Source organism: Lissotriton vulgaris, chromosome 6 (genome assembly GCF_964263255.1).
Source record: "Lissotriton vulgaris chromosome 6, aLisVul1.2, whole genome shotgun sequence".
Classification (NCBI taxonomy): Eukaryota; Metazoa; Chordata; class Amphibia; order Caudata; family Salamandridae; genus Lissotriton; species Lissotriton vulgaris.
The window spans coordinates 1890640688-1890659320 of NC_141694.1; the positions used below are offsets into that span (position 1 = coordinate 1890640688).

The following is an 18633-nucleotide window of genomic DNA, read 5'->3' on the forward strand; positions in this document are numbered from 1 at the left end:
GGAACGGGAGCAGGGAGATGGGTCGGAAGTTCTTGAGGTCCTTGGGGTCCGCCTTGTGTTTCTTTAGTAAGGCGTTGATCTCTGCATGCTTCCAGCTCTCCGGGAAGGTTGTTGTCTCGAAGAAGAAGTTGATGGTTTTCCGGAGGTGGGGTGCGATGGTGTTGCTGGCTTTGTTGTAGATGTGGAATGGGCAGGGGTCTTCCGGGGAACCGGAGTGGACGGTGTTCATGATCTTGATGGTGTCGTTGTCGTTGATGTTGGTCCAGGTGTGCAGACGGTTGGTGCGGGTGGTGGTCGTGGGAGCAGGGGTGTGGGCTGTTGCCGGGGTGGTGACGGCGTCGAAGGTGTCGTGGATGTCTGTGATCTTGGAAGAAGGTGGCCAGCGAGTCGCACAGGTCTTGTGATGGTGGGATGTCATTGGTGTTGGAGCTGGGGTTTGAGAGTTCCTTCACAATGCAGAAGAGCTCTTTGCTGTTGTGTGCGTTGTTGTCTACGCAGTCTTTGAAGGCGGTCCTTTTGGCAGATCTGATGAGTGGGTGGTGTCGGTGGGTGGCGTTCCTGTGGGCTGTGTAGCTTTCCGGTGTTCTTTCGCGGGTCAAGTTTTTTTCTAGTTTTCGGCAGGTTCGCTTTGAGGCCTGGAGGTCTTTGGTGAAACAGCTGGCTCTCTTGCTGGTGTGGGTGTTCGTGGGTTTCTTGAGCGGGGCGAGGGTGTTGGCACAGTCGTTGATCCATTGTCTGAGGCTGCAGGCTGCGGCGTCTGGCTCAGTTGGGTCTGCGAGTGGGTTCTGGGTGAGGGCGGCGGTTAGCTGGTACTCGGTGATCTTGCCCCAGCTGCAGCGAGGCATCTGCTGGGTGCGATGGTGTAGTGGGTTTCCAGAAGGTGAAGTGGATGCAGCAGTGGTCGGTCCAATGGAGTTAGGTGGTGCGGTCGAAGAAGACATGGGTGCTTGCTTAGAAGATGGGGTCAAGTGGGTGGCCGGCGGAGTGTGTGGTTGATGTGACGAGTTGTCTGAACCCGAGGTTGCCGAGGTTGTCAATCAGGGTGGAGGAGTTGGCATCGTTGTTGTTCTCGAGGTGGAAGTTCAGGTCCCTGAGGAGAATGTAGTCCGTGGAGGCGAGGCCGTGTGTGCTGACGAGGTCGGTGATGGAGTCGCAGAACTGCGGTCGGGGTCCGGGGGGTCTGTGGATGAGGGTGCCTCTCAGGGTTGTGTTGGGGTCGGTGTGGATCTGAAAGTGCAGGTGTTTGGCATTGCTGAGTGTGTCGTCGGCGTGTGTCAAAATTTTGAGAGTGTTTCTGTGGACGATGGCAATTCCTCCTCCTATTCCATTGGCGCGGTCCTTGCTGGTGATCTTGTAGCCTTCGGGGATGGCTATGGTGATGTCAGGTGCCGAGGAAGGGGTCAGCCAGGTCTCAGTCAGGAAGGCGACGTCTGGAGCGTTGATGTCGAGTAGGTCCCAGAGTTTGACGGCATGTTTGCGGGCGGAGTGGGTGTTGAGCAGGATACATCTGAGGAAGTTGGTTCCCATGTTGGGTGGGTTGGTGGGTCTGATGCTGGTGAAGCTGCAGTTCCGGCAGGAGAAGGGTCCTTGGGTGCGTTTCGGGGCGGCCAGGCAGCAGGTGCGGGATGGTCCGGCGTTGAGTTCGTGGAGAGTGCTGGAGTCATAGCGGAGGTGGGTGTTGTGGTGTGTGCGGGGTCCAGAGTTCCTGTCGCTGGGCACGGTCCAGGTGCAGATGGGCGCAGACGGGCTTGCCTTAGGCGCGCCTGTGGCACGCCTGCGGCGCGGCCGCGCAGGGTCCGGCATATATGGGGAGGTGGGAGGGAGGAGCAGCTGGGAGGCGGGAGGCGGAAGATCAAAGCAGTTACAGAACCAAAGACTAGGGAAAACCTTGTGTGCACAAGACCTAACTTTAGTGGGACAGTGCGATCCATGTGCCTACTTGAGTACAGGAAATACTTAGTTAGGCAGCATAATGAGAGAGGCAAGGCAGGTCTTCTACTTGCCTAGCTGCTATAAAGAAAGGAGAAACATTACAATTGTAGCACTCAAGACACAAGGAGCTGAGATGACTAGCTCCCCAAAAATAAATGCTTCTATTGACTGCAATAAAAGTATTGACTGTGAGGGGAGGGCTTTGTTGGTAGAGCAGTGTTCAAGAAATTGACCTCAATTACAATATCCTTGTAAGATATCACAGAAGCAATCAGGGACTCATATACGGGTAAAGCTCCCAGGAGATTGCCTTCAGAGTTATTTGACATGTATAGAACACTGTTGCTACGCAGGGTGGTGGCTATATAACAAGTAGAAAGAGGCCATGGATTGCTACCACCTACCAATAAGGGTGGTGTAGTAGTGACATTATCCAAACCTCATCGAGACCCATTAGAAGCGTCCTCGTATCGCCCACCATCAATGTTACATTTATATGACATACAGTTAGGTAAAGTGTCATCAGCTAGAATATCACTTGTTCCACAAAGTTCACAGCATTCCAGCCCTGGAGTCTATATACCTAGAGAAAGCTACTGACACCTTCATGGGAATTATCTACTGCTGGTTCGCCATGTGATGGTTTCGGCCTAGAAATCAATGACTTGGATAAAATAACTTATTGTAATCCAACTACATGAGTGAAGACAGGAAGACTCATACCAGAACCCCTCTAAAAAAACATGTGACGTGCACCAGGGGTTCTCTTTATCTGCGCTGCTATTCGCCCTATCGACAAAGCCACTGTTGGAAGTGTTTCATTGGGAGGGAACCAAAGAGGGATTACATTGAGGGAGTATACATATACAAAGTTCCTGTATGCACACGACATGTCGCTCCACTTCACACGTGCACAGACGGGATCCAGGCCGGACCTGCTGACCTTAGGAAGTTTTAGTGCAATATCAGTGCTAAGGTTGAATTCAGACACGTAGGGGCATATTTACGTCTTCTGGCGCATCTCTGCAAATCAGCAGGGATGCACCAGAACAGATGCATCACGTAATCCCCCCCTTGCGCCACCACAGAAGCGTCGCATTTACAATGCATTTATAACACCATGGTCCAAGGAGGGGTAGATGCGTGACGCATCTTGAGGCGCACGGGCGGGGCAGTGCTGGAGTCGCTTCGCACACTGATGGCAATCCAAGAAAAGTCAATGAAAGGATCAGCTGCTGCTAAACTGATGCGGTTGCCATATTTACATTGCTTCTTTGCTACTATCTCCATATTGTTGCCTAAGTGTTTTTTTATTGAAACATATTCTATTTCAACAGATTCAATATTTGTCGGACACAAACAGGCCCTTTGTAGAAATCTGCCTTTTCTGCGCTGTTCTCCACATTTTTCACAGTTTGCTGGCCCCATTTTTGCTGGCTGTAGAACTCTGTGCACTTTACCCCTGCTAACCAGTAGTATAGTGCATGTATTTCACTTTAAACATGATTTAATTGGCCTATTCCTAGTTGGTATATTTAACTTTCCTGTAAGTCTCTTGTACATTGTGTAAAATGTGCATGTGAAATGCTACTGTGGACTGTAGCACCTATGGTGCCATGCACTGCCGTGCCACTGCAAACATGTCTACAGGCCTATCCTGTGTAGCCTGACTGCGGCAGTGTAAAACCTGATCGTCAACCTGTTAAAATAACCTTTTTTACCAGGTCAAACCTCCCTGTTAAATATTAATAATTCATCCCTCCGTGGGCCTTGTGTCTGGCTGGAGGCTGTACATCCCATGATTGATTCTAAGCAAATCTCTCAATCTCCCTGGGCCTAACAACGCATGCGTCCATTTGTAACGCGACTGGTGCTCATGTAAAGCGCTCTGATGCCTATGGGCGAATTCGCACTATACAAAACTGCAACAACAAAAAGCGCTACAAGAGGATAACCTCTCTCGAAGAATCAAAGTTGGCCAATCTGTGACTCCAAGTGCAGCCTTCTGTACCTTCAGCAACAGCGACACACTTCACCCTGCACCCGGTGTTGCAGCATCTTTTGTTAGCTGGACAATGCGAGTGATCGCGGCATAGTGGCTTGGCAGGAGGCGTCTTGCATTTGATCAAAGTGACATTAACATAAGGGCAGAATAAAATTTGATCTGCAAGATAAAAAAAGCAAACGTTCTAACATTAAATAAGGAACAGATATCCACTTGCTGTGGTTGTTTACATTTGACAATAAGTAGTGCTATAAACAGGGCTCGAAATGAACTACATTAACATACTAACACAAAGCGCATTCTCCATGCTCACATCTCACCTAAACACAACTATCTTTCAAGATATCTAGATTGCCCATTTCATAAATCTTCCTGCATGTATGTTGGACATGGCCCGTTTTGCAGTGTCATCCCAGAACGTTTTGCCTTACTCCTTACTTACCTTCTGACCTGTTGCTGGTGATTTTATCACTCTGGGCACTTTACCACTGCTGATCATTGCTAAAGTCCATGGGCATTCTCGTGTAAACATGGTAAGATTGGTCTACACCCATTTGGCATTTTTAATTTACCTGTAAGTCCCTGGTACAGTGGTATCCCATATACCCAGGGCTTGTAAATTAAATGCTACTAGTGGGCTTGCAGTGCTGCTTGTGCCACCCACTGAAGTAGCCTTTCAACCCTGTCTCAGGCCCTTCCACTGCAGGGCCTATGCGCACAGTTTACTACCTCCGCGACGTGGCATATAAAGTGCTTGCCGCATCTGCAACTCCCCTTTTACTACATATCAGTCACCCCTAAGGTAGGCCCTGGCTAGCCCTATGGGCAGGATGCTCTGTAGATGAAAGGTAGGAAATTTGCCTTAACTGTGTGGCATGTGCTGGTAATGACAAACAGCCTATTTGGTTTCTTACTGCTGTGAGGCTGCCCTCTCATAGGTTTGCATTGAGGATTCCCCGATATGTGTTTCAATGGTCATTTCTGATATGAGAAAGGTAGAGTGGCCATGTTTGTATTGGAGGTGATAAATCCTGCTTATTGGTAAAAGCGGATTTGTCATTACTATTTTAGAAATGCCACTTTTAGAAGTGCCTGAAAACAAGTCGGGTTGGCCCTGAATCAGCAAGGCTGGGCCAGTATACATCCAACAAAGAACAAGTGCCTATACTGAAAATAATTTCAGAGAGATTTAACCACCAGAAAAGAGGATTCTTCAGAACTGGGGTGTGCTTATAAGTTGCTATTTTATTTTAACGTCTGGGTCAAAGAAAGAGGGGGTTATATATGTCTTGATCATATACAATTGAACAGAAAATACAGTTTTTTACACACCAAGAGAAAATGTTATGGACACAAAACCAGTGAAAATGTTAAAATCCAACAGGCATATCAAATTCATTCATATCACAATCATTCATCTTCATTCATACGACACACATCTACAAATACTCAACTCGGTTAAATACGAATATATAACCGAGCAGAGTATTGGGTCTGCTACAATATATACAGTTGTTATGTACAATTTTTACAATGGTTATGCAAGTCTAAATCAAATAAATCAACAAAATCCAAAAATGCAATCAAAAGCAATATATCCAACAATTTGTGACCAGTAGTATGACAGTGTTTTCACACTACGGGAAGGATAATGAAAAGAAGCAGACACTGGACATGAAGGGGCCTACGCGTTTTAAATCCCTATGGATTGGGAGGGATTTTCATCAGGGCCAGGTAGCTCTAAAAAGGAAAAAAAGAAAAAAAGAAGATTCTATAGTATATATCTTAAAAGATTAAAAAAAAACAAGAAGCTAGAGTAAAGAACCACCCAAGGTTCCAAATGCTTACCACTAGCGGAGAAAATCCGAGGGAAAGATGTATCACCTGTGTAACAACAAAACAATAAGGACTACATAAATGAAGGGAAGTGTTTGTCCGAGGCTTTAGGATACAGTTTTTGGGCAAACCATTTACCTTAGGTGTGTGCGGCAGCCACATTGGTGAAAAAATCCAAGTTGTAGAATGGGCGGCGAGTAGACTTTGAATGGCCTTAGGGAGAGACGAATACTATTAGTGTGGAACGGTAACGCAAGATTGTGCTTGTTTAACTGGTACTGAACTTGGGTTCTTACCGGAGGATCGTGGACGTTCGCGTCCCAACTCTTGGTTGCGAAATATTAAGGTTCAGTCTTCGTTGATTTCCAGTCACTGATTGAAAAAGAGAAAAAATGTTGAAGACTTCTCGGACCAGTATTCAAAGTGTGGGTACACACGTCTTTGAAATTAGAGCTAGACGAGGTGCTGCTTACCGGAAAAAAGCAAAAGGTCTATTCGAAGGAATAACCGGCGTCTCCAATAGCACTAGTCTCTCGCACATGCGTGGAGTGTGGTATGGTGGCTGCGGCTCCTCTATATGTAGTGCATGATTGCGCATGCGTGAAGTCGGCAAAAGTAGTGGCTTCAGTTTTTTCAGGTTTTCTCTCATAATTTATATATCTCCGATATTTCATTAAGCCCTCTCACGGCTGTGTCGAATTTGACAATTAAATAGGCCTCTCTTTTTGAAAGTTTTTGATCCATGTCTCCTCCTCGTGGATCCTTTTCAATACGCGAAATCACTGTCCATTTGATGTCACTCAGGGAATGGTTGCAACATTTCCAATGGTTTACCAATGGGGCGTTTTCAGTTCCATTCTTTATTCTGGATTTGTGTTGGGTAATTCGGGTGCGGATTTCTTGATTGGTCTTACCGATGTAAAGTAGGCCGCACGGGCAGATGATGCCGTATACAACATATTTCGTTTTACAATTGCTGAAGTTATCGTGTTTCCATGAAATGCCCTGATGTTGGAATAATGATCCCTCGATGGTTAATTCACAACACAGACATGTTCCACACTTGTGGTGGCCTGTAATCGGGGGAAATCCCATCATCTGTCTTAGCGATGGTTGTGTATTAGGTTTTATACCAGCTCTTACTACGTGGTTGGCCACGCTGTTTTCTTTCCTGAAAGCGAACAGCGGCGGGTTTTGCAGGCTGGCATCCAGATTTTTTACAAGGTGCCAATTTTGGTTGATGATTTTTTTGAGATTATTGGCATTGGGGCAATAGGTGGTTACACAAACTTGTCTGTTGGAAACTGGTTTATTTTTTCTTTCTAACAAACTGTCCCTCGGGGTCCATCTGGCTCTTTTCATGGAGTTCCGGACTAGTTTTTTAGGGTAACCCCTGTCGCACAGTTTAGAGACTAGATTTTCAGCATGTAGTTTGTAGTCCTCGTTTGAGGTGCAATTTCTACGAATTCGTAGAAATTGCCCGTACGGCAAATTTTCTTTAAGGCTCCGCGGGTGATTGCTGGAGAATAACAGAGCCTTGTTTCTGTCAGTGGGCTTAGTAAAAAGGGATGTGGCCAATCTTCCTGCCGATGGAAAGACTTCAACGTCCAGAAAAGCAATTTTTGTAGCTGAGTGAGCTATGCTGAATTGTATGTCCAGTGTTCTGGTATTTAGCCAGTTATGAAACGATATGATACGATATTACGTAAAAAATCTACATTCTGCCCCCCAGGGAACAAAGTACCAAAAGAGGTAGTAATATTTGAAAGAACCGTCCTCTCTGCCATCTCGGACATGGAGAAACAAAAAAAGTTCGTGAAATTCAACATTTCAAAAGAGGAAACAAATGCCCTTTCCACGTTAAAAAATGACAACTCAATTACCATCAAACAAGCCGATAAGGGCGGCTCCATCGTCATTTGGGACACTAACGATTATACAGCTGAGATAATGAGACAGTTAAATGACCAGACGTGCTATCGCAAAATCGCCAAAGACCCCACGTTGGAATTCCAAAACCTTCTTTTTCCCATTCTACAGGAAGGTTTCGAAGCAGGCTTTTTGGGCCCAAAAGAGCTGGATTATCTACGTAACAAACACCCCAAAACACCACTATTTTACGTCCTTCCGAAGGTCCATAAACATCAAACAAGGCCTCCGGGGAGACCCATCGTAGCAGGGTGTGACTCCCTGTGGGAACCGGTAGCGAAGTATGTCGACTGCTTTCTGAAACAGTTTATGGATCTAGTTGTCTCTTATCTGAGAGACACAACGGATTTTATAACCAAACTGGAAGGAATAACATTTGAAAAGGACAAAGATCTGCTTGTAACACTGGACGTCACACAGCTTTACACACAAATCCCGCAAGATGAAGCTGTGGCTGTACTGGAATATTTTTTAGATCTAAGACCCAGACCCGTCCGGGTACCCACGCAATTTTTAGTGGATCTGGCCACTTTTGCCTTGAAAAAAAACTATTTTTGTTTCGGAAATGAATTTTATCTCCAAACTAAAGGGGTCGCCATGGGGTGTCCCTTTGCCCCGGAGCTGGCAGTATTATTTATGTCACTCTATGAGGACAAATACATCCACAATAATAACCCCTTCAAAGAACGCATCGCCACTTGGTGGCGTTTTATAGATGACGTCTTCATGATTTGGACTGGGGGTGAAGAGGCCCTCATATCGTTTCATAACTGGCTAAATACCAGAACACTGGACATACAATTCAGCATAGCTCACTCAGCTACAAAAATTGCTTTTCTGGACGTTGAAGTCTTTCCATCGGCAGGAAGATTGGCCACATCCCTTTTTACTAAGCCCACTGACAGAAACAAGGCTCTGTTATTCTCCAGCAATCACCCGCGGAGCCTTAAAGAAAATTTGCCGTACGGGCAATTTCTACGAATTCGTAGAAATTGCACCTCAAACGAGGACTACAAACTACATGCTGAAAATCTAGTCTCTAAACTGTGCGACAGGGGTTACCCTAAAAAACTAGTCCGGAACTCCATGAAAAGAGCCAGATGGACCCCGAGGGACAGTTTGTTAGAAAGAAAAAATAAACCAGTTTCCAACAGACAAGTTTGTGTAACCACCTATTGCCCCAATGCCAATAATCTCAAAAAAATCATCAACCAAAATTGGCACCTTGTAAAAAATCTGGATGCCAGCCTGCAAAACACGCCGCTGTTCGCTTTCAGGAAAGAAAACAGCGTGGCCAACCACGTAGTAAGAGCTGGTATAAAACCTAATACACAACCATCGCTAAGACAGATGATGGGATTTCCCCCGATTACAGGCCACCACAAGTGTGGAACATGTCTGTGTTGTGAATTAACCATCGAGGGATCATTATTCCAACATCAGGGCATTTCATGGAAACACGATAACTTCAGCAATTGTAAAACGAAATATGTTGTATACAGCATCATCTGCCCGTGCGGCCTACTTTACATCGGTAAGACCAATCAAGAAATCCGCACCCGAATTACCCAACACAAATCCAGAATAAAGAATGGAACTGAAAACGCCCCATTGGTAAACCATTGGAAATGTTGCAACCATTCCCTGAGTGACATCAAATGGACAGTGATTTCGCGTATTGAAAAGGATCCACGAGGAGGAGACATGGATCAAAAACTTTCAAAAAGAGAGGCCTATTTAATTGTCAAATTCGACACAGCCGTGAGAGGGCTTAATGAAATATCGGAGATAAATAAATTATGAGAGAAAACCTGAAAAAACTGAAGCCACTACTTTTGCCGACTTCACGCATGCGCAATCATGCACTACATATAGAGGAGCCGCAGCCACCATACCACACTCCACGCATGTGCGAGAGACTAGTGCTATTGGAGACACCGGTTATTCCTTCGAATAGACCTTTTGCTTTTTTCCGGTAAGCAGCACCTCGTCTAGCTCTAATTTCAAAGACGTGTGTACCCACACTTTGAATACTGGTCCGAGAAGTCTTCAACATTTTTTCTCTTTTTCAATCAGTGACTGGAAATCAACGAAGACTGAACCTTAATATTTCGCAACCAAGAGTTGGGACGCGAACGTCCACGATCCTCCGGTAAGAACCCAAGTTCAGTACCAGTTAAACAAGCACAATCTTGCATTACCGTTCCACACTAATAGTATTCGTCTCTCCCTAAGGCCATTCAAAGTCTACTCGCCGCCCATTCTACAACTTGGATTTTTTCACCAATGTGGCTGCCGCACACACCTAAGGTAAATGGTTTGCCCAAAAACTGTATCCTAAAGCCTCGGACAAACACTTCCCTTCATTTATGTAGTCCTTATTGTTTTGTTGTTACACAGGTGATACATCTTTCCCTCGGATTTTCTCCGCTAGTGGTAAGCATTTGGAACCTTGGGTGGTTCTTTACTCTAGCTTCTTGTTTTTTTTTAATCTTTTAAGATATATACTATAGAATCTTCTTTTTTTCTTTTTTTCCTTTTTAGAGCTACCTGGCCCTGATGAAAATCCCTCCCAATCCATAGGGATTTGAAACGCGTAGGCCCCTTCATGTCCAGTGTCTGCTTCTTTTCATTATCCTTCCCGTAGTGTGAAAACACTGTCATACTACTGGTCACAAATTGTTGGATATATTGCTTTTGATTGCATTTTTGGATTTTGTTGATTTATTTGATTTAGACTTGCATAACCATTGTAAAAATTGTACATAACAACTGTATATATTGTAGCAGACCCAATACTCTGCTCGGTTATATATTCGTATTTAACCGAGTTGAGTATTTGTAGATGTGTGTCGTATGAATGAAGATGAATGATTGTGATATGAATGAATTTGATATGCCTGTTGGATTTTAACATTTTCACTGGTTTTGTGTCCATAACATTTTCTCTTGATGTGTAAAAAACTGTATTTTCTGTTCAATTTTATATGATAAAGACATATATAACCCCCTCTTTCTTTGACCCAGACGTTAAAATAAAATAGCAACTTATAAGCACACCCCAGTTCTGAAGAATCCTCTTTTCTGGTGGTTAAATCTCTCTGAAATTATTTTCAGTATAGGCACTTGTTCTTTGTTGGATACTTTTAGAAGTGGGCATTTCTGTGTGCTTAAGAGTCTTTGTGCCCTTCTTGGATGTGTACTCACAGTCTGGTTTTGACGGACAAGATAGAGGGGATGTGCATTCACTCTAGACAGTCACAAGGGGGGTTGAGGTGTGTCCTGCCTTTCCTGGTTGACTCATCACCAGACTGAATAGACCTTGGGTGAATACAGAGTAGCCGGAGGAGTTTCCCCGGCACCTGAATACTCCTGGTCTGCATTTGGAATGGTGGGAAGAGTTGCCCCTTCATCTGAATAGGGCTTTGCATGCTTCTACAATACTGTCTCCACGAATGTGTGATGTTACAATGCATACTTTTACAACGTATACCTTTACAATGCATTTTTTACAATGCAACATCCATTACAACACATGCCATTACAACGAATTTTTAAAAACTACCTTTACAACGCATTACATTACAACGCATACTATCTTTACAATGCATACTATTACAACGCATACCATTACATTGCATGTATGGTAAGTATTGGATAGTGTAGGGGTAAAAATTACTATTCTAACTGCAGGGGGTGCAACAGTAGGGTAAGTGTTGGATAGTGTGAGGGTACTATGCATTGTAATGCTATGCGTTGTAATGGTATGCGTTGTAATGACTGCGTTGTAATGACATGCGTTGTAGTGGTATGCGTTGTAGTGTCATGCGTTGTAATGGTTGCGTTGTAATGGCTTGCGATGTAATGGATGTTGCGTTGTAAAAGTTTTGTTGTAATAGTAGTGCGTTGTAAATGTTGCATTGTAAAGGTTGTTTCCCATCTCCACCCTCCTGTGGTGTGTCTTTGTTTGAAGTACCACAGAACAAAAACGTTTGCACAATAAATACAGGGGCTGTGACCCCACGAGATAACAAGACACTGCGTGGCGTTGTGACCAGATGCCGGCAGTTCTCTATGCTGCACCAGGGGATTACTGTGCTGCCAGGGAACTAGCTGCTCTGCGTCTTGTTCAGACGCCGCTCGTGGGGTAGGTGCTTCGGTTAGGACCGGATGCCGCCGAAGGTACCATACCTTCACAGCCGGTCCCACGGGAGCAGACTGCAAGGTACCTCAGGGAATCTTCTGGGGTCACAATACTGCAGCAGGACCAATCGGCCTGCACTCCGGTATTACCGACCATAGAAGGTTGTATACCTAATTGCAAGTTTTATCCATCACTATTATAAACTCTTTCACTGTGTGGTACTATCTACTGAGGTCCTGAAGAATTGCCATCAGGCAAGAAACATGTCGACCAAATTTGAGGGTAGTAGTTAACTTGCTCGATTAGTTCCAGGGTATTTACCTCCCCTCTCACCCCTTTTTTAACCAAGGGAGTCTACCACAAGAATAAATTAGGTTGTGGACTGACCCACCTTTCTTAGCTTCACTTTCACGTCACGACCACACTTCCCCGCCCTCTCACACGCATGCACCATATGGCCGGAACAAAAGATCTCCGATAAAGAGCCCCGGTTTCGGGAGCCCGTCAGACATTGCAGCGCCAGTCTGACGAGGAGCAGAACCCATATGATGAAGCATGACACCTAGCTTGCTGGGTGTGTGAGGGTTTTAGTTCCAACAAGGGGATTCCCCACTCTTACTAGCACACACACACCTTTCCTACGTCACTCTTCCCGGGGAACTTTGTACCCTCTTTGTGGTACTAGTTTCTGGACCAGTACACTGGACCCCGTAAAATATTGTCCTACTCCAGTCCCTCCTTTGTTAAAAAAACTGCCAGGGAACCGCCATCTGGACTTTATCTATGTGCTTGCCTGAGCCTGCTTCCTGCTCCGGCTCCAAGTGATCTTTCAGCGTTTTCTGTGGCCTACCCTAGGGTTTTGAAAATATAGCGCATTGTGAGCGCTTTGGTGACTTGCAGAGAGTGCCTGTGGAGCACTGCCCTTTTCCCTTTTGCTTGAAGAAAGAGCGTGAAGAGTGCTTTTGAGTACCAACAGTGCATGCTGCGCTGCCCTGCCTGCGTGGTTCTGCAAGTGTGGGAGGAGAGAGCTGAGAAAATCGAAGCCCCCTTACTCCCTTGGATTGTGAGCAGCTCTGAGAAGAGCGCCTTGCTTGGCAGAGGAAAGTGTGTTGTGGGCGCTCCATGATTACTCCTGGAAAGCGGTAGCTGGATTTCCTCCTACAGCCCCCCTTTGGTAAAGGGGGCCGAGACCTGCATTGGTACAGTGTGGAAGTGTCCCGCAGCATCGCCTGGCTGCTGGGAGCAGTGACGCCTCCTGATAGTGCCTGCCTCCCTTTCCAAGACAGGGAAGACAGGCGCAGATTCGTGCTTGCTGACTCGGCAGGACAGCCGGAGGAACTGCACAGCCTTGTGAGGTGCAGCGTGTCACCAGGATTACAAAGGTGCGGCGGCCCACATGCGCATTCCTTACAGCTGTCTGCCAGCCCTGGAGGGCTCCGGACAGGCTGCTGCGCCAATAGGGCTGGTGGAGGAGTAGCGGTATACTTGATAATCTTGCCTGCTTGTATTGGGCAGAGACTGGGTGCGGGTTACACCCCTACCCCCTTACTTGGTAAGTAGGAACAGGGTGAGACCCAGATCGAACCCTCTGATTCCCAAGCTGGAAAGGATCTCCGCAGTGGGAGGCGGGCAGGTAGCCCAGAAGCCTATCGGGGAGAAACAGTTACCGCTTAACCTGTAGTAGGAGAGTGCACGTGCCACTCTTACAGGCACATGCATCAATATTGCATTTTGCGATTCCTAAATTGCGAAAAATAAGGAATTGCAATTAAGGAATTGCAAAATGCAATGCATCAAGAAATTGCAAAAAAAATTGCAATTTCTTAATATTCCTTCATTGCAACTCGCAATTTGAGAGTCGCATTTAAGGAATACCTCCCCATTAATTCCTATGGGCCTAGAGGCCCATAGGAATGAATGGGAAGACATTCTCAGTTTGCGATTAGCAATTAGCGAATCGCAAATTGAGAATGCGATTTCAAGGGTGCAGAGGTGTTCAAAGGACACCCTGTTTCACCCCTGAAATCAATCTGTGCACAACATGAATCTTTGAAAAAGGCACAAAAGTGCATTTTTCAAAGTTTTCGCAAATTATCATGAGGTTCAACCTCATGGTAATTCGCTCCCCCTAATTGCAAAATCGATTTTTTTTTAAAAGTTTCATGCATTGCATTTAAGGAATCAAATGCAATTGCAATTTGAGAATTCGCAAATATTTGCGATTTCTCAAATTGCGAGGGCCTTCACCCTTCATGCATTCCAAAAGCAGATTTTGCGATCGCAAAGGGGTGATTTTTGCGATTCGCACCGTTTGCGATCGCAAAATCCTTTGATGCATGTGCCTGTTAGTGTTGTGATAACCCATGGAAATGGGTATGCTGGTCATTGTTATGTGTCATGCCTCACTCTAAAGGCCTCATATGCTTGCTGTGACGTTATTATATATGTTGTGATACATTGTCGGGGTGCACCATAGGTACACGGATGCAATGATGGATTTATAATGTGTGCACTATACCAGTAATTACTGTAGTGCACTGCTGAAGTCATGACAATTGCCCGGTTGGCAAAGTGATTATGGTTTTAGGTGGTATGGTCTAAATGTGCTGTACACCTACTACCAAGTGATTTGTATAATCTACGTTATGTTTATGACCAGTGCCTAGTGGCTCGATGTTTTTTGTGATTGTGGTCTAATTTGGTTTATGTATAATACAAATGATATTATTTATAAAAGCATTGTGTGGAGTCTCTTTTTGTGGTGCGCCTAGTGTGTCATTGGTGTGTGTGTGTTGCACAAGCGCTTTACACATTGCCTCTGGGATAAGCCTGACTGCACTGCCAAGCTTCTTCACAATAGGAGCTTCAGGGGGATATAGCGCAGGTCGCCCTCCACTCGAAATATATAATCACATACCCCGGATCTGCTCTAAACCAGGACAAACATCATGAGCATACCCCAAACCATATCTTGGTTCTAATAATTAGGTACCAGCTATTCAATGCTGTACACACTGGGTGCTCCTATACCCAATTTAACAATTCTCATATGTGTCTGACCCCAGTACAAATCATACCGACATTGTCATACTCCCTAGTAGTTTGGTGCGGTAAAGAGGCGGAACTGCTAAATGATCTTCAGAGAAGGGTTTACAAAGCTGTTTTTAATTTACCAAAGTCCGCCGCTCCAGCTCAGTTCCGACTGGAGTTCGGCCTTCAGAATCAGAAATTCCGGAGCATGAGCGGCTTCGTGAAACTATGCCACAAATTCCGCGCATCTGATCAAGGATCATTGAACAACATTTGCTGGAAAGAAATCAAAAGCCAGATGGACCAAGACATGCCACATTCATGGGGAGCATACCTGAAAAAATCACTAGCGGAACTTGATATACAAACAACGTGAGATAGTCCGTTAGAGCGGGTAGCTTTTGGTAAATTGGTAAATAAAACATCAAAGAAGAAACCCTTCATGGAAGACGAAATAGCAACCTCGAAACGCAGACATGGGTGGGCCGTGATTAACTCTTATATATCAACAAAGCCTCAGGCATACGTATTGACACATTTTAGTACTGAGATAAAAAAGAGTCTCACAAAATACCGCTTGGGCATGCATGACTCGAAAGATCTACAACCGTCATGGCAAAGAAACCATCAAACCGCACACTGTTGACCAGGCGGTTTCAGTAATGAAACGCTAACACACCTGCTGTGTGCTTGCCCAGCAGTCAAGGACATAAGGAGGCGGCTTATTAGACCAATTTTTAATGAATTGAATATTCGCACGTGTAGGCAAGCAGTGATACGTTGGCTGGAAGGATCCGCAGTTATCTTGGCTTGCCGGGGTGTCAAATACCTAGCAAAAGTAAGGAACCTTTTAATGGAAGCCGATCAAGAGGCCACAAATAAAGAATGATCAAGGACGGCAGGGTCGTTGCATATATGACAAAGATAAATTGGACATTATATCTCAAATAGGATCTAGCAGAAAGTAATCCAGGAGTTTTTCGGACACTGCGTAATTTTTAACTAGAACCCGCACAGATCATTTTAAACGGTTAGATTACTTTTTAGGTGTAATATAATGTTGTTTCATATTTCAAAATCTTGGTAACCATGACACTGAAAAGAAGTATTTAATGGAAGATTAAGTTAAAAAAAAAAAAAAAAATTAAATGTACATTGTAACGATTTTAAGTAATCATATACAATAAACTATTTGACTTGACTTGACTGGTGTCTGACCCCAGTACACAGATGGACTTGTATGTTTCTCACTGTTGGAAATGTCCCTTGTTGCAGGGTTATCCACTGACTTTTTGCTTCTTTCTCTTATTTTTCATGATTTGTTTGTGTTGGCTTTAGGGCTCTGGGAACTTTACCCCTGCTAATCAGTGCAAAAGTGCATATGCTCTCTGTATACATTGTGTTATTGATTGGTGTTTCCATGATGGATATTTGATTTACTTGTTAGTCCCTAGTAAAGTGCACTGAGTGCGCCAGGGCCTGTAAATCAACTGCTACTAGTGGGCTGCCGCACTGTTTGTGCCACCCACGTAAGTAGCATTAAAAAGGTAACTGAGACCTGCCATTGCAGAGTCTGCACACAGTTTGTAACTGCCATGTCGACTTGGCCAGTGCACACACTTGCCAGGTCCTAAACCTTCCCTTTTCTACATGTCAGTCACCCCTAATGAAGGCCAAAGGTACCCCTGTGGGCAGGGTGCAGTGTATGTGAAAGGTAGGAAATGCCCGGGTGTGTGTGCCATATCCTGATAGTGAATACTAGCTAATTTTGTTTTTCACTATTGCAAGGCTATCTGCTCTCATAGGTCAGGATGGGCAGTTTGATTATAACATCTTATAATTCTAAGGTGACCCAGGGAACAAGGTAGAAATTCGAGTTTAGTATGCCTGAACTCAGAATGTTAAAATACATCTTTTAGTGAAGGTGATTTTTACATTTTGTGTTTGAAAATACAATTTTTAGAAAGTAATTATTTTCCTGCTCAATCATGTTGCCTCCCCACGGAGTCTACAGCCGATTTGAGGGCTGAGACACCTGGGAAGCCGGTGGATTGAGAGCGGCGGCCATCTTGGGTGAGTCACCTGCATAAATATAGATGGACATGGCTCCGCGCAGCGGACGCGATCAGCGGACGCGCCGTATTAGCGCCGGAGTTACGCCAAAGTTCAGCCCGTCTGCGCCCGTCCGCGCTGAGGACGTGCTGCAAGACGGGCTGCGCTTTGGGTTCCCGGACCCCCCCTCTAAGCTATCATACTCCTACACTGCTGAGGAAATGCTAGAGTGGAAACCGGTGATCCCCCCGTGCCACCACAGATATACCCCGGAGGATCTGATACTTATGGCCCCACTTAATTCAGGTATTTAGAGTCCTGACACCTCCCCCCTGTCTAATTACCCATCCCAAGAAAACTATTCCTCAGATAAAAGTACTTACTCTGAGAAAGGATATCTCATTAATGCTCGATCTATAATTAAAAATAACATAGCTTTTCATGATTTTGTGTCGGCTAGAAAGCCTACATGGGTTTTTGTAACCGAAACCTGGGCCTCAAAGACTTCAGGCCACGACCTCTTAATGGCAATCCCAGAGGGCTATGCTCTGCAGAGATTCGACAGAGCTAAGCGAAGAGGTGGAGGATTAGCAATTATTTATCAGTCGCATCTGTCTTGCCGTATTAATGCCCTGACGTCACCATCTGAGCCTCTCCAGGTCCTGCACTTTGTTATTTCCTCATCTCCTTCAACATCCTTTGTGGGCCTTCTTGTTTACAGGCCCCCAGGACCTAGATCCAATTTTTGCAGCGACCTGTTTAAAATTCTAGAGCCATATGTTGGCAAGCCCCATTTTACTATCCAATGTACCAATGTAGGTCTCGGCCCCCTTTACCAAAGGGGGGGCTGTAGGAGGAAATCCAGCTACCCCTTTCCAGGAGTAATCATGGAGTGCCCACATCTCTAAAGACACTTATTCCTTGGTTGATCCCCTTAAGGAGTGTGGCTTTCTTCAATTGGTTAAAGGACCAACACATCGAGCAGGACACACTCTGGATGGAGTTTTCTCCAATGATCCTAGAGTTAATACTGGGACCCCAGAACCTCTGGTCTGGACAGACCATTTGGCAGTACCGTTAGTCCTGACTTTCCCCCACTCAGCCCCCCCTAGCAAAGAACTTATTCAGGGAAAGGGTAAAAGGAATTATAAAAATATCACAAATGATTCACTGGCCCCCATCATTGGCTCTGTCTATTTGCCACCAGACCCTGAGAAGGCAGCACAAAATCTCGCCAATTCCATCTCTGCGGCAGTAGATTCACTAGCCCCTGTCATTCGACGCTACTCAGCGAGATGTAGGCCTTCGGCTCCCTGGTTCACTGAACCTCTTAGGCTACTGAGACAAGGTTGCAGGAGGCAGGAGAGAAAATGGAGGAAATCATGGGACTTCTCTGATAGAGAGGCCCATAAGCAATTGCTGGGTGAATATAAAGCTGCAGTCATTAAAACCAAGCAAGAATATTTCTCTAAACTCACTACCTCTCTTACCTCACCAAAGGAGTTGTTCAAGATAGTGGACTCCCTTTGTACACTACAAGTTCCAGACCCTGTGAAGGGCTCCCAGGAGCTTTGTGATAAGATCTCATCATTTTTTCTACAACAAAATCGATGAGATAGCTATTAACTTAGAAGCGCAGAAAAAGTCCCTTGAGACCAATGCTATCCAGGCATTACCAATTCTAGAGGCCTGGAATAAAGACCCC

The 18633-nt window shown here is 45.2% G+C and overlaps 1 protein-coding gene across 1 annotated transcript in view; it reads right to left on the reverse strand.

The window, feature by feature from the left end:
• LOC147709788 (uncharacterized) overlaps window positions 1–18633 on the reverse strand; it is a 134565-nt gene that overhangs the window by 16124 nt on the left and 99808 nt on the right. Inside the window, exon 7 of the mRNA XM_086928229.1 lies at window positions 3944–4096. Within this exon, the coding sequence (XP_086784355.1) occupies window positions 3944–4096 (153 nt within the window). The remainder of the gene's footprint in view (window positions 1–3943; window positions 4097–18633) is intronic.